The sequence below is a fragment of the Ogataea angusta genome, assembly GCF_019207475.1.
Source record: "Ogataea angusta isolate 61-244 chromosome Unknown 61-244_NODE_8_length_553539_cov_90.782090, whole genome shotgun sequence".
Lineage (NCBI taxonomy): Eukaryota > Fungi > Ascomycota > Pichiomycetes > Pichiales > Pichiaceae > Ogataea > Ogataea angusta.
In genome coordinates, this window is record NW_025065222.1 from 460,429 (window position 1) to 481,945 (window position 21,517).

At 57.4% G+C, this 21,517-nt stretch overlaps 13 protein-coding genes across 13 annotated transcripts; 6 read left to right on the forward strand and 7 right to left on the reverse strand.

Moving 5' to 3' along the window:
- Nucleotides 1–17: 17 nt before the first annotated feature.
- Nucleotides 18–582, reverse strand: KL928_004104 (uncharacterized protein; the record flags this gene model as incomplete). Its single annotated transcript, XM_043204766.1, has 2 exons — nucleotides 18–370; nucleotides 576–582. 2 exons carry the CDS (start codon nucleotides 580–582, stop codon nucleotides 18–20), a joined length of 360 nt encoding a protein of 119 aa, XP_043058798.1.
- Nucleotides 583–682: 100 nt separating this feature from the next.
- KL928_004105 (uncharacterized protein) lies at nucleotides 683–1,531 on the forward strand (the record flags this gene model as incomplete). The annotated part of the gene is made up of 1 exon (XM_043204767.1): nucleotides 683–1,531. The coding sequence occupies one exon, from the start codon at nucleotides 683–685 to the stop codon at nucleotides 1,529–1,531; it is 849 nt and encodes a 282-aa protein (XP_043058799.1).
- Nucleotides 1,532–1,571: 40 nt separating this feature from the next.
- Nucleotides 1,572–2,708, reverse strand: KL928_004106 (uncharacterized protein; the record flags this gene model as incomplete). Its single annotated transcript, XM_043204768.1, has 1 exon — nucleotides 1,572–2,708. The coding sequence occupies one exon, from the start codon at nucleotides 2,706–2,708 to the stop codon at nucleotides 1,572–1,574; it is 1,137 nt and encodes a 378-aa protein (XP_043058800.1).
- A 201-nt stretch (nucleotides 2,709–2,909) lies between these two features.
- KL928_004107 (uncharacterized protein) lies at nucleotides 2,910–5,639 on the reverse strand (the record flags this gene model as incomplete). The annotated part of the gene is made up of 1 exon (XM_043204769.1): nucleotides 2,910–5,639. One exon carries the CDS (start codon nucleotides 5,637–5,639, stop codon nucleotides 2,910–2,912), a length of 2,730 nt encoding a protein of 909 aa, XP_043058801.1.
- A 629-nt stretch (nucleotides 5,640–6,268) lies between these two features.
- KL928_004108 (uncharacterized protein) lies at nucleotides 6,269–7,390 on the forward strand (the record flags this gene model as incomplete). Its single annotated transcript, XM_043204770.1, has 1 exon — nucleotides 6,269–7,390. One exon carries the CDS (start codon nucleotides 6,269–6,271, stop codon nucleotides 7,388–7,390), a length of 1,122 nt encoding a protein of 373 aa, XP_043058802.1.
- Nucleotides 7,391–7,576: 186 nt separating this feature from the next.
- KL928_004109 (uncharacterized protein) lies at nucleotides 7,577–8,368 on the reverse strand (the record flags this gene model as incomplete). The annotated part of the gene is made up of 1 exon (XM_043204771.1): nucleotides 7,577–8,368. The coding sequence occupies one exon, from the start codon at nucleotides 8,366–8,368 to the stop codon at nucleotides 7,577–7,579; it is 792 nt and encodes a 263-aa protein (XP_043058803.1).
- A 147-nt stretch (nucleotides 8,369–8,515) lies between these two features.
- On the forward strand, nucleotides 8,516–9,754 carry KL928_004110 (uncharacterized protein; the record flags this gene model as incomplete). The annotated part of the gene is made up of 1 exon (XM_043204773.1): nucleotides 8,516–9,754. The coding sequence occupies one exon, from the start codon at nucleotides 8,516–8,518 to the stop codon at nucleotides 9,752–9,754; it is 1,239 nt and encodes a 412-aa protein (XP_043058804.1).
- A 54-nt stretch (nucleotides 9,755–9,808) lies between these two features.
- On the forward strand, nucleotides 9,809–11,208 carry KL928_004111 (uncharacterized protein; the record flags this gene model as incomplete). Its single annotated transcript, XM_043204774.1, has 2 exons — nucleotides 9,809–9,833; nucleotides 9,956–11,208. The coding sequence occupies 2 exons, from the start codon at nucleotides 9,809–9,811 to the stop codon at nucleotides 11,206–11,208; spliced, it is 1,278 nt and encodes a 425-aa protein (XP_043058805.1).
- Nucleotides 11,209–11,357: 149 nt separating this feature from the next.
- On the forward strand, nucleotides 11,358–12,449 carry KL928_004112 (uncharacterized protein; the record flags this gene model as incomplete). The annotated part of the gene is made up of 1 exon (XM_043204775.1): nucleotides 11,358–12,449. One exon carries the CDS (start codon nucleotides 11,358–11,360, stop codon nucleotides 12,447–12,449), a length of 1,092 nt encoding a protein of 363 aa, XP_043058806.1.
- Nucleotides 12,450–12,506: 57 nt separating this feature from the next.
- On the reverse strand, nucleotides 12,507–15,077 carry KL928_004113 (uncharacterized protein; the record flags this gene model as incomplete). The annotated part of the gene is made up of 1 exon (XM_043204776.1): nucleotides 12,507–15,077. The coding sequence occupies one exon, from the start codon at nucleotides 15,075–15,077 to the stop codon at nucleotides 12,507–12,509; it is 2,571 nt and encodes an 856-aa protein (XP_043058807.1).
- A 300-nt stretch (nucleotides 15,078–15,377) lies between these two features.
- KL928_004114 (uncharacterized protein) lies at nucleotides 15,378–16,067 on the forward strand (the record flags this gene model as incomplete). Its single annotated transcript, XM_043204777.1, has 1 exon — nucleotides 15,378–16,067. One exon carries the CDS (start codon nucleotides 15,378–15,380, stop codon nucleotides 16,065–16,067), a length of 690 nt encoding a protein of 229 aa, XP_043058808.1.
- A 13-nt stretch (nucleotides 16,068–16,080) lies between these two features.
- Nucleotides 16,081–18,171, reverse strand: KL928_004115 (uncharacterized protein; the record flags this gene model as incomplete). Its single annotated transcript, XM_043204778.1, has 1 exon — nucleotides 16,081–18,171. The coding sequence occupies one exon, from the start codon at nucleotides 18,169–18,171 to the stop codon at nucleotides 16,081–16,083; it is 2,091 nt and encodes a 696-aa protein (XP_043058809.1).
- A 254-nt stretch (nucleotides 18,172–18,425) lies between these two features.
- KL928_004116 (uncharacterized protein) lies at nucleotides 18,426–21,317 on the reverse strand (the record flags this gene model as incomplete). The annotated part of the gene is made up of 1 exon (XM_043204779.1): nucleotides 18,426–21,317. One exon carries the CDS (start codon nucleotides 21,315–21,317, stop codon nucleotides 18,426–18,428), a length of 2,892 nt encoding a protein of 963 aa, XP_043058810.1.
- Between the last annotated feature and the right edge of the window lie 200 nt (nucleotides 21,318–21,517).

Below are 21,517 nucleotides of genomic sequence, written 5' to 3' on the forward strand. Positions count from 1 at the left end.
TCTGCTATTAGTCTTACTTATGCCTCAGCCAACTCTCTCAGACGTCTGATGGTGGATCTGATGGTGGCGGCAGCAGCAGTCGAAACGGTGTAGGCTCCTCCAGCAACAGTCTTCTTGCAAGACTTGCAAGTCCAGATTCCAGTAGCTCCTCTCTTGACGGTCTTCTTTCCGCAGAACGAGCAGTCGTATTTGGAGTGTTGTTGAACTTCGAGCTTCTTACATTGTCTTCTCAGAGAAGAACCGTATCTGACACCGTATTTACCGGTGATTCCAACCTTCTTAGTTCTCTTCGACCTGTTTGTTAGTCTGGGCACGATGGCGGAGCCAAGCCAGCCAATCTGGCTTTCGTCCACCGTATGAAGTGTTATACCTACATCTCGGGTACTGTAGTTTGGATAGTTTGAAAAATGGTTTAAAATTTTTTATATTCTCGAGCCCTGTGTGCGCGCACGTGACGAGGCGGGTAGGTTGCTGTGGCGGTGCAAGGGGCCGGCTCTGTGGCGCGTGCCGTGGTGGTGGACGAGCCCGTACCTGTTCACCTTGCGGGCAGGGCCGGTTGCCGTCGGCACGTCAACCCGCCATCTCGCGGCAACAGGGTCGGTGTTTTTCCTCGCCAAAAATAACACCTTTCTGCTGCCCCTTCTTGCCCCTTGCCTCCAGTAAAATATTTATTTATTTATTCATGGACGACGACGAGTTTTTGTACGGGTCCGCGGAGGACAGGGACGCGCAGCAGACGGAGACGACGATCGAGGCGAAGGACGGCGCCGAGCTGGAGCCTGCGCAAAAGGCCGCGAGCGAGGAGTCCAGCAGCGAGGAGGCCGACTCGGACTCGGACGTGGAGTTCATTATTGGGTCGTCCGAGTCGAAGGCGGTGGCCGTGGACGACAAGACCAAAGAGCAGCCTGCGCCAGGCCCGGAACAGGCCTCTGTTCCGATTTTCACACAGACAACAGGACTAGACATCAACCAGGTGGCGTCGTACGAGGGCCAGCCAATCACACAGCTGTCTCTGGAGGAGCTGAAGGAGAAGCCGTGGCGGCTGCCGGGCGCAGACATCTCGGACTACTTCAACTACGGCTTTGACGAGCTGTCGTGGCTGGCGTACTGCTCGAAACAGGACAAACTGCGGGCCGAGTTCAATCCGTCGAAGCTGATCAACGACCTGATAGCGAGCGGCTCGATTCCGCCAAGTCTGAGCGGGCTTCTGGGCGGGATGCCTGGCGGGATGCCTGGCGCGAACGGCCAGACGCCGATGCCGCCTCCGTTCATGATGGGGATGCCGCCGTTCATGGCGATGCCCAACATGTTTGGGCAGAAGAAGGACGGTGCGCAGCAGCAGCAGGGCACGAAACTGCCGTCGCGGCCGGCCTCGAACTCGACGCCCGAGCCGGGCAACAAGTCGGGCAGGGCGCAGGGCAGCCAGCGCGACCAGGCCGACAGGGACTTCGAGACGGGCTCGCACCAGCAGAGCTACAGGGACCGCGACGAGAGGGGCGGCGGGGGCGGGGGCAGACGAAGACGCCGCTAGTTCGTTTATGTACACTATCAATTCAGTTCTCCATATAAACCTAGTTAAGCAGGACAGGGTCCTCGCCGCTGGCAACGTTGCACTGGTGCATGAGCCGTTTTTCGTGCGGCTCGAACTCGCCGGTGACGGTGTGGATCACGCCGCGGTTGTGGAAGATGCACAAGTCGCCCTTGTTCCAGCCGTGGCAGTAGATGTGCTGCGGCGAGATGGCAGGCCGCATGAACCGGTGCACTATCTCGCGCGCCTGCTCGAGCTCGGCCACCACCTCGCCCGTCTTGGTGTTCACCAGCTGGTACACGCAGCAGCCGTGCACCTGGAGATGCTGGTTTTTGGTGACCGGGTTCGTCCAGACCATTGGCAGTTTCTTGACCTTGGACGGCTCCCATGGTGGCAGCTCGTCCAGAGGCACCTCCTTGGGTGGCTTTTCGGAAACGATGGTGAGGCCGTCGGAGGTGGCCTTGCAGCTGTTGATGAAGATGTATGGATGCGGAGCGTACACGACGGTGTGGTTGAGCGCGAACTGTTTGTCCTCGTCGGAAAGCAGGTCGAACGCGATCTTGCCCGACGCAAACGCGGTGGCGCCCTTGACAAGCTCCTTGACCTCCTTGGTGTCCTCGTAGACGACTCGTTGCGTCTCGTTCTTGGACGGGACGATCAGCCCCAGCAGCGTCGTCACGACGGGCGGCGCCAGCTCGTACAGCGCCGCGTCGATGTGCCATCTGTAGAACCGGGTCTGGCCGCGCGCAACCTCCTCGTCGCTCAGGACGTCCTTGTGGAAATGGTGGTGGGTCGGGTGCTCAAGAGTGAACGCCTTCATGCCCTCGTGGCCCGCCTCGAACGAGCCGTTGCCCACCATCTGGACCTCGGGCCGGGTAGGCACCGAGCGCCCGTCCTTGGCCAGAATCGACTTGGACGAGTGGAACAGGCTCGGGTCGTGGCCGTAGCCGCTGCTGGTGGTCGGGTCGAAGCGCACGGTCAGCGAGTGCTGCGACTCCGGCGACAGGTTCTCCTGGTTTGGCACAACAAGCACGGAGTACGTCATCAGGCCCTCCTTGAGCTTCTGGAAGTCTGCGTCGTTCAGCTCGGCAGGGTTGGTCGTGTAGCTGGGCAGACGGACCTCGGCGCCAAAAGGCTGGCCGTCCAAAGGCACAAATTCAATACTGGTTTGCTCTGGCATCTTGTGTGTGGGCGGCCACAGGGCCTTATCTGGGGTTTATATACTCTGGCAGCCGCTCATGCACGCGCAAGCACACCCTTGCACGCGCAAAGATAAGATACTCTAGATGGCAATTCGGCGTGGCCGAATTTTTACTAGCGCCGCACACCGGACCCCCGGTCGGCACCCTGTCCGCGGAGAGAGAGGAGGCTGTATTGCATACTACGTACACTTGGTGAGCATTTTTTTGACCCACGGCTGGCGCCTGAAGCAGTTCCGGGCCACTATGGCCTCCATCAGGTCGACCCACGCCGTCTCCTCGTTCTTGCTGTCGCAGCCAAAGTAGATCGTCTCGCCGTTCGCAAACCGCACCCGGAAAGCGTCGTTCAGCAGCAGCCGGTCGCTGTACACGCGCCTGGTGGTCTGGCCGTCCGAGACGGGCTTGCCCGCGTACTCGACGTCCACGACGCGCCGCAGGTTGATCCGCGCGCGCAACTTCCTGGTGGTCTCGTGGTGCGCGCTCAGGTCGTAGCCGTCGAGCTTGAAGTAGCGACGCGTCCAAGCGTCGATGTCGCCGCCCTCCTGGTACATGTACCCCTCGTGGCGCGCCGCGAGCGTGCTGCGCACCTGCTCGACCTGCTCGTACGCGTTCTTGATGCTCGTCGGCAGCGTTTCGTGCTCGCTCGTGCGCGGAACAAACAGCATGTTGAAGTCGACCGCACACACCTTGTACGGTGCAGCTGGTTTGCCGCCCACGGTCTTCCACTCGTTCAGCCCGTCCAGCTTCATTATCTTGGACTCGCACGTGACGTGCTCCTTGAAGTTGTCGAACGAGATCCGGAACTTTGCAAACGAGCCGTCGGGAGCCACCGTGTGCTCAAGCGGGTCCTTTTCTGCCGGCCGCGTCACGTACCGCGTCGACGTGACGATGTCCTTGAACCCGAGCAGCTTCGCCAGCGTGTTCTTCGGCTTTGCCTTGCGCTTCTCCACCACCTCCACCAGCTGGTCCTTGGGCTTGTCGTACTTGAGCTTGAGCGTGAGCACGACCTCGAGCGACGCGCCGACGACGAGCTCGAACTCCTTGTTCACGGGAACATACTGCGCGGACTCGATAGGGACATGGTCTGTGGTGAGCCGGTGGATCGCGTTGTCGAGCACGATCTGGAACTGCGCGTTGCGCCGGCCCAGCTCGGGCAAGTTCAGCTCCCGCACCCCCATCACGCGCAGGAAAAACCGGCCCTGCTCGCCGAGCACGAGCGTCGCCGGCTCGTCGACTTTCGTCGACGACGACAGCGCAGAGCTCACGCGTTTGGCAGCCGACTGGATCGAGCTGATGCGCGAGTTCATCTGCTCGTCGCTCAGCTGGCCCAGCGGCGCGCGACACGCCACCCCGCGCCGCACAACAGGCACCAGGTCGCCGTACTTGTGTGTTGTCTGGCCCGTGGCGATCGACAGGTCAGGCACGATCGCCGACGCCTTGTCGTCCGTGGCTTCGCTTCGTGCGTCGCTCAAGTGCACGCGCTGCTCCAGGTGCGGCACGTTGCTCTCGAGCGTCAGCTTGTTGTTGGCCTCCTTGACTTGGAACTCGTCGCTGGTCATTTTCTTGAGAATCATGAGCTGCTCCACCTCGTCCGCAGACATCCGCGGAATCTGGACGCTCTCGTTGTCGACCTTGGCGCAGACGGGCTTTCTGCTCAGCGTTCCGCGCCGCCACACGTTTGAGAGCGTTTCTGCGTTGGCAGCAGGCGTGCTCACCGGCTGCTCGCGCGACTCTGGCTCCCAGTCCTCTATTTCCCGGAGGAACGAGTCGTCGCCGTCTGGAAGCAGGTCTGAGAGGTGGATGGAGTCGAGCGACATCTTCGAGGTCTCGGTGTCCTGGACGGAATCTAGCGGGTTGCTGAACGTTTTTTCACGAGACACCTCTGGAGCAGCAAGGCTGGCGTGGCCGGATTCGTGGTCCTCCTGCTCGTCGTCCGCCTCGTTGTCGTCCCTCACAAGCAGCGGGTTTCTGATTCTTATCTCCTTGAAATGCTCCTTGCTCACCACGTACTTCTTCGGGTCGCAGATGCTCTGGAACGACGGCTGCGTCTTGTGCACTTTCTGGAAGTCCTCCTGCGTCGACCAGATCGCGAGGATGTCGTCAGGTTCCGCCGACTCGGCAGAAGAGACGCGTTTCTGCGGCAGCGCGATATCTGGGCCTTCGAACGACTCGTACAGATCGTCCACAAACGAGGCGGCCTTAGGATCGTGCTTGCTCTCCTGCGTCTGCATTGTGTCGTCGGCCGCGCTGGCGGCGATGTCGACCGTCGCGTCGCTGTCAGTCTCCGAGATGCGGTCGCTCGAGCTGCCCTCCTCGGCAGAAACAAAATCGTTCTCGCTCAGAGAGGCGGTGCTCTGCAGCGAGACCTGGCGAGCGGTATTAGGTGGGGTGGGTCTCGTCTGGTGGGTGGGGGAGGACGCTGGTTGTTCGGGCGTGGCATTCTGCAGTTGCTGGTGCAGGTTCTTATTGGGACTGCCCGGCCGTTTCTCCTCGACGGCGATGGTTCTTTCGGAGTCTGCCGACGCGTTGGACCGCGCCGACGGTGAGTCCCACAGATTGGCCGCCGCCGACGGCAGATTGGGCATCGACTTGACGGAGTAGTCCGACTCCGACGGTTTCAAGGCAGGCAGAGGTCTGTCAAACAGCTCATCCGGCCGGATTTCCGGCTCAAAGGCAAGCACTGACTTTTTGATCGGGCTCTGCTCAAGAGCACGCGGGCCATTAAAGATAGGGGTCTCTTTTGTGCTGGAATTGATGTTGTTTTTGTCCTTGTTTACATCCTCAATTTGTAGTGGCTCGGTGGTGGGGGAAGACGATAGGTTCGGGTTCTGCGCAGTCTGCGAGCTGATCTCTCGCAGAAGCTCGTCGACAGACTGGTTGGCCAGTTTGAATATCTCGTCCGTAGAGGTCATAACGGTAAAATATAGGGGCTTTTCGAAATATATATGTTTAATGTTTTTCTCTTGCCAAAAAGGGGAAGGGGACGAGTGTCGACGGGCCGTGTCTGAAATTTTTTCTCGACGCAGAGAGGTCTGCGACTGGCTTGTCGACTGTGCCGACGCGAAATGGGGTAATCGCCAATGATAAAGCACAGATATGTAACGCGCCGAAATAGGCAGTCGAATGCATGGCGCCGGGCTATTACAATCGCCCACTGCACCACAGGACTGTCCCCCCAACCAAGATGGAAAGCAGGCCAGCGCAGCGGTCGAATGACAAAAAAAATGGGCGTTATCATCTTTTCTTTTTCGCGTGTGCAGAATAGGGTCACGATATTGAGAGCCTGGGAGCGAGGGCCAGAGGCGGCAGGAGGACGCCATTCTCGGCCAATAGGGAGCCTACACGGCCGCAAGCTCGTGGGCCTGTTTCCGGATCGACCTCTCTCCCATTTCCGTTCTCCCTTCCGCAAGCAAAAAAAAGGTCGTGTGCATATGCCACCTGTTTCCAACAGCTAACAGAAATTTGCAGTCGTATAAAAATAACTTGTTATCCGCTACAACGAGATAATTTAGCTCACTTTCCCCTTCTCAAACAAACAATAATGGTTCAAGAAATCTCGATATTGGAACACACCAACATCCTGTCCAAGTATCTGGACCTGGACCAGCGTGGAAAGATCGTCGCCGAATACGTCTGGATCGACAGTTCCGGAGAAACGAGATCCAAGGGCAGAACCCTGTCCAAGAAAGTCACCGACGTGTCCCAGCTGCCAGAGTGGAACTTTGACGGCTCCTCCACCGGCCAGGCTCCGGGCGACAACTCGGACGTCTACCTCAGACCCGTCGCTTACTATCCAGACCCATTCAGAAAGGGCGACAACATCATTGTTCTTTGTGAGTGCTGGAACAACGACGGCACCCCGAACAAGTTCAACCACAGACACGAGTGCAACAAGCTCATGACTGCCCACGCCTCTGAGGAGATCTGGTTCGGTCTGGAGCAGGAGTACACTCTTCTGGACCCTGTGGACGGCTCTATCTATGGCTGGCCAAAGGGAGGTTTCCCAGCCCCACAGGGCCCATACTACTGCGGTGTGGGTACAGGAAAGGTGTACGCCAGAGACGTGATCGAGGCGCACTACAGAGCCTGCTTGTACGCCGGCGTCACCATCTCTGGTATCAACGCCGAGGTCATGCCTTCCCAGTGGGAGTTCCAGGTCGGGCCTTGTGAGGGTATCAAGATGGGAGACGAGTTGTGGATCGCCAGATACCTGCTCAACAGAGTTGCGGAGGAGTTTGGTGTCAAGGTGACGTTCCATCCAAAGCCACTGAAGGGAGACTGGAACGGTGCTGGTTGCCACACCAACGTCTCCACCGCGTCGATGAGAAAGCCGGGCGGAATGAAGGCCATCGAGGAGGCCATCGAGAAGCTGTCCAAGAGACACAAGGAGCACATTGCGCTCTACGGTTCCGACAACGACCTCAGACTGACGGGTCGCCACGAGACCGCCTCCATGGAGAGCTTCTCGTACGGCGTTGCCAACAGAGGGGCCTCTGTGAGAATCCCACGGTCGGTCCAGGCCGAGGGCTACGGATACTTTGAGGACAGAAGACCGGCCTCCAACATCGATCCTTACCTGGTCACCGGTATCATGGTGGAGACTGTTTGCGGCTCCATTCCAGACGCAGACATGACCAAGGAGTACCAGAGACAGTCCGCTTGAGGGGGAAAAAGAAATAGTGTACACGATAAAAGTAGATAATGAAGAGTCATTAAGAGTTATTTCCGGTTTCCGTGGGTGTTTTTTCATACAGGAATAAGTGACTCTGCGCGATTAAAAATTTTAATTTAATTTACGCCCCGATAAGCTGCTTGCGGTGCAAGGGTGTGTGTGTGTGCTCTCTATGTGCTATGCTGGGTATGGCGAGGTTTCTCCGCCGTAGTGCTCGTCGTCCGAGTACTCGCTGTCCGGGCCGGACGCGTGGAACAGGTTGAGGGACGACCTGAGTCTCGGGATCAGCGGCGAGTTGTCGGCCTTGTGCTTCATGAGTTTCTTGAGCATGGGGTGTTCCTCGTTTCTGAAGCTCGAGGCTCTGTTCTGCAGATCCGCAATCCATTTCTCGTTCTCCTTATTCAGGTTCTCGATGAACGTCTTCCCCTTATTCAGCAGCTCGTTGGCGTGAATGTTGCTGCTGAGATTGTTTGTGAAAGTGTTGAGTGTCTTGGTCAGCTGTGTATACGGCTCCTGGCCGAGTTTTTCGCTGCGCGGAGCAAAATTGATGATGGACTGTTTTTTTGCCAGCTTCCGTTCTCCAGGGATATCCATCAGGTTTCTGCACTGCTGCTCCAGAATCCTGACCTCCGACTCGACCGACTCCAGCTCGTCCCTCAGCTCGAGCGCCTTGCGCTGTTTCGACGCGAGCTGGAACATCAACGTGTTCAGCTCTTCTGTCCTTCCGTCGGTCTCCCGTACGTTTTCCTCGATCGGAATGTAGATCGGCAGACCCTGCTTGTCTGCGTCGTCGTCCGGGTTGTGTTTGTCAGAGCTCTGGCGCAATGCGAATTTGATTAGCCCCGTGCTTTCGCTGATGACTCGCTCTTTCACCGGCCTGTCGGAGCCGACGCTTGCCGCTCCGCTCAGCTGGTTCAAGTGCGATCCAGACAGTATGGACAGCGACTGTTTTTTGCGCAGTTGGCTCATGGTGGAGCTTTTTGCGGCCGGCGCTCGTTTTAAGTTCTGCAAGTAATGCTCCCAAACCGGCAATATCAAAATAAAAATTCGAAATATTTCAAAAAATCGTATGGCTGGCTGTGCTGGAAAGTAATAAATCACCAGCACTGACGGTTCATGTCGTACCTGGAATTTCTTGGGCTGCTGCGGGCGGCCGTTTTCTCCCACAACGGGCCGCTCGTGGCGTCGTCGATCTCGTTTCTGCTCAAGCCCGAGGTGCTCCAGAAAAAGGCCGACTACCACACTTTTCTCGCCTCGATGCCGCCGGCCAGCATGCTCCTAATGCCAGACACCGACCAGCAGGCCAGCTGGGCCGACCTTGTGAGGGCGTACGTGCTCGTGATCAAGGCGTTTCTGGTCGACTCGGACCTCGAAGCCGCCATTGAGCAGGCCATCAACATGGTCCTGTCGCTGGTGCGGATCGCGCAGAAAGAGGACGGCTGGATCTGTGTGCCGCTCATGACGGCCACCTCGGAGCTGCGCCAGCTTGCGTGCATGTACTGGAACATGAAGAACGGCGAAATCACCCTAAAAAACGACACCGTGCCGCTCGACGAAAGACTCGTGGACGTGCTGCAGAAACCGTTCAAAACGTGTCTCACAGACAAGTCCGACACGCCTGCGCGGTCCAAGAAACAGTACGTGTATTTTTTCGCCAACGAGGTGCTGCGCTGCTACTTCAAGTTCGGCAAGTACGAGGCTGCCTCCAATCTCTCCAAAGTGCTCGGCAAGGCGCCGAATCTGCCCGCGCTGGACCGCTCGCCGAAATCTCACCTGGTCAATTTCCACTACTACAACGGCCTGGTGTGCTGCATGAACGACGATCTCGCCGCCGTCAACAAACACATGACTGCTGCGCTAATCCACTGTCCCAGCGAAAGCGTCAGACAGCAGCAGCTCATACTCGTGGTGCTGCTGCCAGTCAAGTTCCTGATCGAAAAGAGACTGCCTGGAGCCGAGCTCTGGGCGCGGTACCCGCAATTGCAGGTTTTCTACAACGTCTTCCACAGCCTCCGGACGGGCGATTTGGCCGGCTTCGACGAGGAGCTCGCGACGCTGCAGGGCCTGCTGCTCAAGAAAAAACTCTACTCCATCTACCTGCGGCTGCGGCCCTTCATCGAGCTGCGGCTCGCACGCAAGGTGTTCGCGGTGACACAGAGCCACCAGCTGAAATTGGAGGACCTGCAACGCGGGCTCGAGCTGAGCGCGGGCCGCGCGTACGCGCCGGCCGAGGCCGAGAGCCGCCTGGCGAACATGATCGCACAGGGCCTCGTCAAGGGCTACATCTCGCACGGCAATAAGGTGGCCGTGCTGAGCAAGAAGGAGCCGTTTCCAAAACTGGTTACCCGGACGTGAGAGCCGAGGTGCAGCCAAAACAAGATTTCAAATATTATTTGTAAAACACAGTAAATGACAGTGGAGCTTCAATTGGTAAGTCGGCCATTCTTTTCCCCACTGACCGCTAGTCGCAGTTCAGGCTCGAAGGAGACACCATCAACGACATCGTCTCGAACGCCCGCACGCGGGCGATCGGCTGGGACAGCTGTGTCCGCGCAGACTACCTCACCGTGGAGGAGGCGGACTGTCTCAAGAAGGTGGCCGGGTTCACGGACGTGCGGGACAAAACGAACTACATACTCAAGAACGCAGACTTCTACTCGACCAAGATTATCTCGCTGCTTGCAAAGGCGCCGCACGACGACATTGTGCGGTTTGTTCTTGTTTCTCTGATAGACACGATGGTGGCCCCTAAGTCGACGTTTTCGAAGAACATCCTGAGCATCGCGCACCTGGACGCGTCGCTTCCGTACCAGCCGCTGATCAAGCTGCTGGGCTCGAACGACGAGTCGATCAAGCTGAGCTCCTCGTACGTGCTGACTCTGCTGCTGATCGACGAGAGCGAGTCTCACGACGGCCAGGAAAAGGTGCTGCGGCCGCTGTTTGATTTTCTGTCGGCCAGGCTGCTCAGCTCGACGAAACTGGACCTCAACTTCTTCTCGATCCAGCTGTTGAAGGAGCTTCTCACCATCAAGCAATATAGAGCGTTTTTCTGGGACAACCACGAGACGCTGTTCCCGCCGCTGCTCAAGGTGTTCACCGAGAGACGCGGCGAGCTGCAGATGAAATACTACGCGACAATGTCGATCTGGCTATTGACATTCATCCCGCAGGCGCTCGAGGACATCGAGACGCAGTACCGGGAGCTCGTGGGCACGCTGTACGTGGTGGCCAAGGACGCCGTGAAGGAGAAGATTGTGCGGCTTGCGATTGGCTCGCTGCTGAATTTGCTGAGCTTGAAGAAAGGCCGCGACCAGCTGGTGAAACAGTTCCTGCTGGTGAAGGGCCTGGAGATCACAAAACAGCTCATCGAGCGGAAGTGGGCCGACGAGGAGCTGAAAACCGACCTGGAGACGCTGCTGGAGATCCTGAACGAGGCGGTGACCACGCTCACCACGTTCGACGAGTACGAGAACGAGCTCAGGACCAAGAAGCTCAACTGGTCGCCGTCGCACAAGTCGGAGGAGTTCTGGATCGAGAACGTGGACAGGTTCAAGGAGAACAACTGGAAGCTGCTGAAAGAACTACTGCAGCTGCTGGACGCGTCGGCAGACCCAGAGCAGACGTATCTGAACCAGGCGATCGTGTGCTACGACGTGAGCCAGCTGATCAAGGTGGCGCCGGAGGTGGTGAAGGTGCTGGACAAGATCGGGGCCAAGGCGAAGATCATGTCGCTGATGAGCAGCGCAAACACCAACGTCAAGTTTGAGGCGTTGCGCACGACGCAGCAGCTGGTAGCACGCTCGTTGTAGGTGCGTCGATCGACGTGGGGAAAAAAAATAGCCAAATAAATTACATGTGCACATTAAATGAAAAATAATAAAAAAATAAAAATTTTCAGCCTGCCATGTCTCTAATCAACATCTGTAGAGAGAACAATGACCCGTTCTACCGGTACAAGATGCCGGCCATCCAGGCCAAGACGGAGGGCCGCGGAAACGGTATCAAGACAAACGTTCTGAACGCGGCGGACGTTGCGCGGGCGCTGGCGCGACCAACGGCGTACGTGATCAAGTTCTTTGGGTTTGAGCTCGGTGCGCTCACCAACATCGACGAGGAAAAGGAGAAATTCGTGGTGAACGGGCAGCACGACGCGGGCAAGCTGCAGGACGTGCTGGACAACTTCATCAACCGGTTTGTGCTGTGTCCGTCGTGCAAGAACCCGGAGACAGAGCTGGTCATCACGAAGGACGACAATGTCATGCGAGACTGCAAGGCGTGCGGTAAGGTGACGAGCTGCGACCCGCGCCAGAAGCTGGTGACGTACATTCTCAAGAACCCGCCACCGAAGAAGAGCAAAAAGTCCGGAACCGCGTCCGCGAACGTTGGCGGCGGCGGCACCAAGATCGCCGAGATTGCTGAGAAACAGAAACAGTCGCAGGACGAGGACGTCGACGCGGTGCCGTTCGACGGCGACGCGCCTCCGTCGCAGAAGATCGAGGTCAAGGACGAGGACTGGGCCGTCGACATGTCGGAGGAGGCCGTCAAGGCGCGGGCCAGAGAGCTGGAGGGACTGACGCTGAGTTCCGACGCCCTGGACAAGTACGAGGAGTTTGGCGAGTGGCTGCTGCAAGACGAGCTGCCCGACGACGTGGAGATCTTCAAGAAGGGCTCCGAAATGGGCATTATCGGCGACACCAAGACGATCGAGGTGCTGGCACAGGTGCTGTTTGACGAGGATATCGTGGACGAAATAGAGGAGCACAAGGGCCTGCTGGGCAAGCTGGTGACCACAGACAAGCACGAGATGTCGCTGCTGGGCGGCATCGAGAGACTGATCGGCCTGAAACATCCGGAACTCGTCAAAATCGTGCCCAAGGTGCTGATGGTGCTGTACGACAACGACCTGGCTTCCGAGGAGGTGATCAGAAACTGGGGGACGCACGTGAGCAAGAAGTTCGTGCCGAAGGAGACGTCCAAGAAGGTCCGCAAGGCCGCCAAGCCATTCCTCAAGTGGCTCGACGAGGCCGAGGAGGAAAGTGACGAGGAGTAACTCACAGCTACGTAGCTAACATTCATAATGTTTCATTACTGTATCATGGTACGAGTCCTAAAAAAAGAGCTGCTGCTCCTGCCCCAAAGACAGCTTCTCGAGCTGCTGCCGCAGGATCAGGTCGTAGTCCACGTCCGCGCTGCTGCTGTTGCTCGTCGCCGGCGTCGGATACCTGTCGTTGGCAGAATTGGACCGCGACCGCGACGACCGCTTCTTGCGCGCAGAGCTCGACGTGCGCTGGTGCGTCTTCAGCCCAACCTCTTCGTACAGCCGCTTGTACTGGTGTCCGCTGAGATTGGGATCCTGCAGAACGTGCCGGACACGGGAAGTCATGTGGCGTCGCAGGTCGGCGTCGACAGACGGCGTGGACAACACCTTGTACACGAACGTGGACCCAATCGAGGTCTTGTCGCTCAGGATGTGGCGCAGCGTGTCGAGCGGCTGCGCGGCGTCCTCATACTCCAGCACGTCGTCGCCGAAAATGCGCCTCAGGATCAGGTCCCGCGGCTGCAGACTGCCCCGGTAGTTGAGCAGCTTCAGCACGCTCAGGTTGCCGACTTTCGAGCAGCACACCTTGACGAAATCCACGCCGTCGTCCCGTTTCTCCTGCAGCAGGATTCTCGTCAGCATCAGGTGCCGGTCGTCGATGATCTGGCACGTGTCGAGGAACCACGTGATCAGGATCGAGCCGTTGGAGTCGCCAACGAGTTCCCAGAACCACGTCAGAACGCACGTGGCGATGGCGACGATCGTCTCGCGGCTCACGCTCTCGCTCTCAAGACACGTCCGCACAGCCCGGGCGCCGAACCGGTTCCTGGACAGCTCCAGAAACGTGCTGAGCATCGCCTCCGAGATGAAGTCGTTGTACGGAGCACCAAACTTGAGCACTCCGTGGATCACGTAGTTGGCGTACTGGTCGTTGAACAGCTGCGTGCAGTACGGCTTGACGGCCTCCGAAACCATCCATTTTTCCCTGTCTGTGGCAATGGTGTTGATGATTTTCTGCGCCGCCCAGGTGCCGTTTTTGTGCGCGCCGGTCTGTGCAAAATACGGCATCAGCTTCTTAATCATGGAGTCTCTGATCGGGACGTCGCAGACCTCGAACAGCTTTTGCACAATGGTGTTGCCCAGGTAGTCGGACGCGAGCTCCGGAAGTTCGTTGTGCATTGCCAGGGCTAGTTCCTCGATCTCGAGCTTCGACAGGTGGTTGCCGTCCAGCTGTTTTCTGATCTCTCTCAGTTTCGGGGTATCAAAGTGTCTGACAGCAGCGGGCTCGGGCATTTTTCCCAGGTCGGACTTGCGCACGCTAGGGTAATTTAGGGCCTTGTTGATGATAATATTAAGATGCAATCTCTCGCTTGGAGTGAGATTAATTTTCTGGAGAAGGACGTTCAGCGACGACTGGAAGATGAAAAACTTGTCGTTCAGAATCGTCATTTTTGAGCTCCCGTTTAGCAGCTCGTCCTTCTCGCCATTAGATATGGTTGGCACGTTAACAGGTGACTTGGGCTTGTCGTTGAGAGACAAGATCTTGGCAAACGATACTATGCAGCTCAGCCCCGGGATCAGCTCCTGGTAGTTCATCTTGGACTTGCACCTCATGGCGCTTTCGACGTCGGCAAACTCCGCAATGGCCACCAGGTCGGCGTTCTCGGTACAGGTCACGATCCGAACAGAAACCATCGGGCCAAACTGGCTAAGCATCTTGTAAAAGTTCATGGAGTTGGTGAAGCTTGTGTCGCTGGGGATATTGATGAACAGCAGCGTGTTTGTTGGCCCCAGAGACGGGTTCGTGTGGGTCGAGGTGATGGAAATACACGCTTCTGGCAGATTGTCTTGCAGCTTTGGCATAGGTGCGGGATGCGAGAAGACGGCGCTGGTGTGGGAGCGTGGTCTGGAGGCCGGATCGTCCAAGATTCCAAACGGAACTGGGGAAATCAGCTCCTCTTTGATCGGAGTGTACTGCTGCAGAAACAGTTTCTCTGACGGGTTGAACATGGCGTTGTTGGCAGAGTACGACCGCAGTCTATTAGTGGAGTTGATCGGAGGGGTCGTAGGCACCGCGCTCGACGCGCTGGCCGACAGGATCGAGTCGAGGTCGACGTTGAGCTGCGGGACCTGGAGCGAGGTGTTGTTGGTGTTCGGCTCCTGGGGGACCTGCAAAAACGTCGAGCCGGCGTCCTGCTGGTCGGACCAGATGCTGCTCTGGATGGACGACGACCGGATCCGCGACTGTGCGGGCTGGTTGAGGAAGTTTGGGTCCTCGTACACTGCGTTGAGCCCGGGGCTGATGCTGACGTTGAGCGAGCTTGTTTCGGGCGGCACCAGCGGCGTGTTGGCCGCGCTGGCCGACGATACTTGCCCCGCGCTCGACACCAGCTTTGTGGGCAGTGTTCCGCTCCGGTGTCTTGTGCGGATCCCCACGTTCGACGCGGAACTGACAGAACACGAGTTCAACGGATCCAGTGCCGGTGTTCCGAGCAGGCCGTGGTCGGAGCCCAGGAAGCTGGACAAGTCGATCGAGGCCGACCGCTGCTGCGCCCCGGCCGTCTTCGGGTCCTGCGGCGGCGTCAGTAGCACATTAGGGTTTTGTTGGAAGTCTCCAAACAAAGGCAGACCTTGTTGCATTGGTTCGGTTTATTCGGGAAACACGCTGCTTGCTGGCAATTCTAGACGACTGAGGCTGTGTGGACGCAAATCTAGACAAAGGGGTGGGATTCTAACTATTCTATAGGAGCCAACAGGATAGTTTGCTAAATGTCCAAATGTTCTTTTATGTATTTTTGTTCAAAATTCCCTCTCTTTACCGGCCGTGCCAAATTTTGTGGCGTAGACGCACGACCGTTCTCGGCGCAAGCCGGGGCAGCCCTGCCGGGAATAATTGTGGGGAAAAAAAATTCAAGCGCGCGCAGAGCTGATCCGGATCTCATGTCTTCTTCTTCTTGCTACGCCCGCTACAGCGGCACTTTTGCTACGCCCTACGAGGAGCCGTCCAAACGGACGCCGCCCAGCATGTGCGACGGGCCATTGACCGCAATGGCCGAGCTGTGCACGCTGAAAACGGCATGGAGACTGCTCAAGGTGACGCCGCTGCTGCCCTCGCTGCCTTACGACTACACAGAGCAGCGGGCCTATAGGCCGCGGCTCAAGACGCTAAAGTTCACGGCCCAGCCACCAGAACCACCAGAAACTCACCTGTCATACGCCAAAATATTTTATTCCAGCTTTTATCAAAAAAGGACCAACTCGAGAATCCTCAACTCCCTCGCCCTGCTGCGCAAAATCGACCCTGCGCGCCACACCGAGCTCCGCCTCGTGGAGGACCACGTGCAGGCGCTCGAGTTCGGCACGCCGCCGCCCAGAAACGCCGCAGAAACCGCGAAACAAACGGCCAGACTGATCAACAGCCTGCGGCTGCTCAACCTCGAAAACACGCTCGAGAAGAACTACGGCCGCGACACCGAGCCGTGTCTCATGGTGCAGGACCCGGACATTTGCAACGAGATCTGGACAGAGCTCAACTTCCTGCGCACAAGCCTCGAGCCGATCTTGGACAGTCTCCTGTGTACTTCAGATATCCCCTCGTCGGCCAGTGTAGAAAGTTTATATGGACATTAACACCGCCGTTTCGTTATAAATCCTCCATCACCTCGTCGTCGTCGATCGTCTGGAACAGCTCTGTCTCCGGCGGCCGCAGCTGCTGCCTGGGCTCGGGTCTGCCCCTGAGCCCAGCGTTGGCCTGGCGCGCCCGCTGTGGATGGTGCGGGTGGTTCTGAAGCAGCTGGAAAAACCTCTGGATGCGCGGAACGTGTTCGGCAGGAAGCCTCGTGAAAACACACCGGCCAAACAGCTCCAGATGCGCGCGCGGCACGTTCAGACCGTGGAACTCGTTGATGAAGCGGTCCAGCGTGTCCACAAACACGCGCAGCCTCTCTCTCTGTATAGGGTCGGCGCTGAAAAGGGCGCTGTTGACGTCGTCGACGCCCTCAATGACCGCAGCAATGATATCTAGCAGCTCGGCAGCCTCTCTTTCTGGATCCTGGGGAGTCTCGAACAGCTGCAGCAGATGGTTGCGCAGCTGGGCGACTCCCTCACCGCTGAAAACGCAAAAGATGGATTTTTGATGCAAATTGAACTCCTGTGGAGGCTCGCGGCAGAACTGGGTGATGTCCGGCCGCAGGAACTGAGACACTCCCGTGAGCGATATGTGTGTAAGTTTCGGACAGGCCTTGAGCAGCCTGTAGATCGGATATATGGTTAGATTCATGCAATAACTGAGATGGACACGCTCCAAGGTGTCGTCGCTGTTTCTGGCGTTGTTGGCAAGGGCAAGAATGCCCTCGTCGGTGATCTGCGCGCACTTCACCAGCCCGATCCGCCTCAGTCGGGGCAGCTGCGACAGCTCGTACACGGTCTCGTTGGTCAGCTGTGTACAACATGCAAGGTCGATATACTGCAACCGGTAGCAGCTTTTTATGAGGTCTTTGGCTCCAAAGTCTGTGATGTTGCTGCAATGGCCGAGATGCACGTAGTGCAGGTTCTTGCCCAGCGTCGCGATGGCCCGGAGCGACGCGTCGGTGATGGCCGTGCACTTCGACAGCACCACGTTCCGCAGCTTCGGGGCCAGCTTGATCACCTTCTCGACGGCTCTGTCGGTGATGTTGAGACATTGCGTGAAGTCGAGGATCCGCATCTTGTCCAGACACAGCTGGGCGCCCGTCTTGGACTCGAAGCACTCGTACGAGATGTTTGCGTTCTTCGAGATCTTGAACTCCTTCAGAAACTCGAGTCTAGAGAATAAATTGTGCAGCGACTTGTTGGTCACCTTTTCGCAGCCATGCAGATCGATCTCGACGAGGTTCGGACAGTGCTGGACCAGCTGGTCGACGACCTCGTCGTCGACGTTGTTGCAGTCGCTCAGCTTGACCCGCTTGAGCAGCGGACAGCTGCTGATCAGCGCCAGAACAGCCGCTTTCGAGACCTGGAACGACCCTGGCGCATACAGGCCCTGGAGCCGCTTGCAGTTGTTGGCCAGCTCGTAGTATATGTCGTCCTGGATGCCCTTGACGCCCGTGAGGTCGATCGACTGCAGTCTGTGGCAGCCGCGAATAATTTTGGATATGTGCTCGTGCGAGATGTTGGAGCAGTTCACGAGCGTGATTCTCTCTAGGTGGTTGGCCCCGGAAAACAGGCTCAGGTACTCGTTGGTCACCAGATGCGGCACGAGCGAGAGGTTCAGTCGCTTGATGTATTTTCTATAGTCCCACGCCGTCTGTGTGCGCGGAATAGCCATCACCTTGCCCAGTCGCTCGAAAATCACGCGCGAGGAAATCCCAGGCCGGAACCAGATCAGCTCGATGATCAGATTCGCCCAGTACCGGCACGTCAGCGCCACAGAAATGAGATCCGACTTGGAGTTTAGGTACGAAAATATCACACACAGGATCTCGGGCGGAAGCACGGCGATCGGACTGCGAGTCGCGCTCGACGTGTAGCCCGACTCCGACGTGATCGAGCCGTTCCGCGCCCTCGACCGCAAAAGCAGCTTGCGCGCGTGCTGCTCGTTGTCTGTGTCGGGGTCGTTCATCTCCTCGTCGCTGCCCGTGCCGTCGAGAGCCGGAGCGCGCTCGTTCGACTTTTTGACACTGATGCCAAGCGGGTTGGAGCCCAAAGACGACATGGACCCCAACGACGAGCTGTTGGTGTTTGGTTGGTCAGACATGCTGAGAGCTTTGCCTGCGAGAGGTTCTCTGGTCACAACAAATCAGGAGTCGGCTGTGTAGCACTCTGAGCTATCAAATTGTATCTTTCGGGCGTATATATGCTGGATATAGCCTCAAAAACGCTCAATCCCGACTGCAAAGTACAATCTTCCTTGTGTCGAATTCTCTATTTATCATTGACGCCATCAGACGGGAGTTTTTTTAGCTTGGAAAAGACACACCCGTACACCGCAGACGCGAAAATTAGAGCTACCTAGAACACTACATCCTGATCGGTCTCCTCCACCACCGGCAAAGACTCCAAAACCTTCAGCGCGCGCGCGGCGTCCTCGCGGAACCCGCCCACCATCTCGTCTGTCTTCTGCGCCACCAGTCTCGCCGCCTGGTCCGCCTGGTAGCAGATCCACCCTTTTAGCGTCATGTCGAGCTCTTCTTCTGGCATCTCCGCCACAAAGCTCGTCAGCTTGCCCTCCAGGTCGTCGTTCAGCGACTGGTAGTCCGAGTCCAGCAGCTCCTGTGTATACTTGATGGCCTCGTTGAATTCCTCCGTGTACGAGCGCTTCTTGATCGGCTCCCAAAGCGGTCCTTTCCTCAACTCTGGAGTGCTCTGGTTCTCGTATAGATGCTCAATGCTGAGAGAGAGGTTTGGCGGGGAGCGGGCAGACTTGGCAGGCTCGCTGGAAATGCGCTGTGGGCTGTTTCTGTGCACATTTTCCTGACCCTCCGACACAGCCCGATTGGGCGACGAGTCCATGTCCTGTGCCGTTGGCAGGGGAGTGGGCTCTGCAGAAGCCGGCTGCGCCTGCTCGGCCGCTGCGTGGGGTTCAGAATCGCTCTCTCTTTCGTCCTTCTTCTCTTCTGTGCTTGTTTCATGCTTGGTGCTTTGCTGCTCGTAGATCTGCACACGTTCTGGAAAAATATGGCGCTCGTATAGTGCAACCGCCTCGGCCGTCTCGGCGGCCTCTTTAGGCTCAGGGGCCGCGTTCGTCTCCCGCTCGGGTTCCTTCTCGGGTTCCTGCTCTGCTTTCTCAAAAGTCTTACCCTCAGAGTCCTTGCTTTCCGTGCTTGGGGTCTCCTTGAGCTTTCGTGCTCTCCGCTTCGCTCTTCTCCCAAACGAAAGAGGATCGTCTGACGAAATGATGCGCCCGTCAAGTATCCGTGAGCGCACGCGACTGTCCCTCGCAACCAGCCCTGTTGGGGAAACAGTTGGAACTCTGGAAATCTCCGGAACAGGCGCAGCTTTCTCGTCGTCCAGCAACACATCGTTTTCGTCGTCATCATTAGGCTGCAATTCGTCCACTTTCTCTTCCTCCTCTTTCGCCTCCTCTTCGATACTTTCCATCCTCTGTTCAACTTTCGGCTCTATTTCCTCCTCAGAGAAATCAGTCTCCACGAGCTCCTCCACATACTTCTTAGGCTCTGTGGGTGGAGCAGGCTCTGGAGTCTCGTGAACAGAGACTGTGCCTGCAAGTGGCGACAGAACAGATGCTTCATCCTCACGTTTCTTGAGCTCTTTCCTGAGCGCCTTTTCTTTCTTTTTCTTTTCCTTCTCCTTCTTCTCTTTTCTCTCCTTCTTCCTCTTTCTCTTGCCCTCCTTCTCCTTCTCCTTCTCCTTCTCCTTCTCCTTCTCCTTCTCCTTCTCCTTCTCCTTCTCCGCCTTCCTGCGCTTGTGGTGTTTTTTGTGCTTTTCTTCCTGCTTCTTTCGCTTCTTTGAGGACAGTTCCTCAGCTAGCTGTTGCTCTGGCTGTTGCTCTGGCTGTCGTTCCAGCTCTTTTGCCAGCTCTTTTTCCGGCTCTTGCTCCACCTGTTGCTCCGCCTGTTGCTCTGCCTGCTGCACAACCGGCCGTTCCGGCTCTGGGGTCTCTTTCATGATTATGTCATCGCGAGTGCTCTCGTCAAGCATGTCCATGCCGTCTGCCGGCCCCACAGGGTCCAGCTGTTTGATCTCACGCAGAGACTCTTCAATCCCCATGGGCGCGCCCTGACTGTCGGGAACTTCCAGCTCTGGTACGATAAAGTCCGGAACATTCTCCATCGGCACGTCTTCGGCCTGCTCGAGATCCTCTTTGATCGGTTCTGGCACTTTTTCCTCCACTGGCTCGGGAACAGACTCTAGTTTTCTCTCGGCCGCGTCTGACGCCCGTTCGCCGAACGAAGACCGCGAGCGGTTGAAGAAGGTGGACGACCGTCGCGAGTCCTCCACAAAAAAAAGATCCTCCAGCTCGTTCAGCGTGGACATCGGGATCTCAACCGGCTCGGCCTCTCCTTCCACGCTGTCGTCTTCTATTATCTCCTCCTCCAGCTGCACGTCGGCCAGCACCGATGCAGGCCGCTTGACGGACTGGGCAGCCTCTGTCTCTTGTAAGTCATCTGCTTCCTTTGGTTCTGCCACCTCGAGATCCCGAGCCTCTACATCTCCATTATCATCCAACTGGTGTTCAGCCTTCTTCTCCTGCTCCTCTTCCCCCACATCCACCCCCTCTGGCAGCTCCTGTATCACCCTCTCAACGGAAACGTCCGAGATCTCCACCACGTCCATGTTCACATCGCTGGCCCTTCTGGAGTACACCCCGCTGCGTCTTCGCCCTGCAAACACATAGCAGTCGGGCCTGCGCTTGCGGTGCTCCTCCGCGACGTTGTCGCCGGCCTCCCAGCCCTCCAGACTCGTGCCGCAGTACATGCACGTGGTGGTGTCGTCGCCCTTCTCGTACGAAGCGTAGTAGAACCCGTTTTCGGCCATCTCTCGACTAGACGGCATCTTTTTGTTCCGCTCGTGCGGCCAGCTCGCCAGCTTGAACGTCTGGTGGCGTATGTCTGCCGAATCCTGCACGCTGGCAAACAAGTCGTTCTCGTCCCAGTCCAGGCCCTCGCTCTCGTGCAAATGTCTGCTGCTGAGCACCCTGGAGTACGGGCACTCTGGCGAATTCCGCAGATGGCGCACCGAGGGAGGCTCTGTTGCGCCCGGAGCCCACCCAAACTCTTTCACCTTGCACGTGAAGCACCCGACCCTGTCCATGTGGGTCTTTGTAGGATCGAAGTAAAAACCGTTGATGGCCATCGTCTCGCCCGACGGCGTCGACAGGTGCCAGTAGACCATCTCGCCGGCCTTGTAGACGCCGTCGAAGGACGCCTCGCGCTCCTTCATGGAGGCGTATTTCTTTCTCATACGCGAATAAAAAATAAATAAACAAAAGATATTGGACATGGAGAAATATTAGAGAAATATATATTTGCGTGGGGGAGGGAGCGACAGGCGATGCCAGCTTGTGCTCTATCCAGAGAGTGCACATACTACAGCTGGAACGGCACAGAGAGCGCGAGGTCTGTCTGCGATGCCTCCTCAGC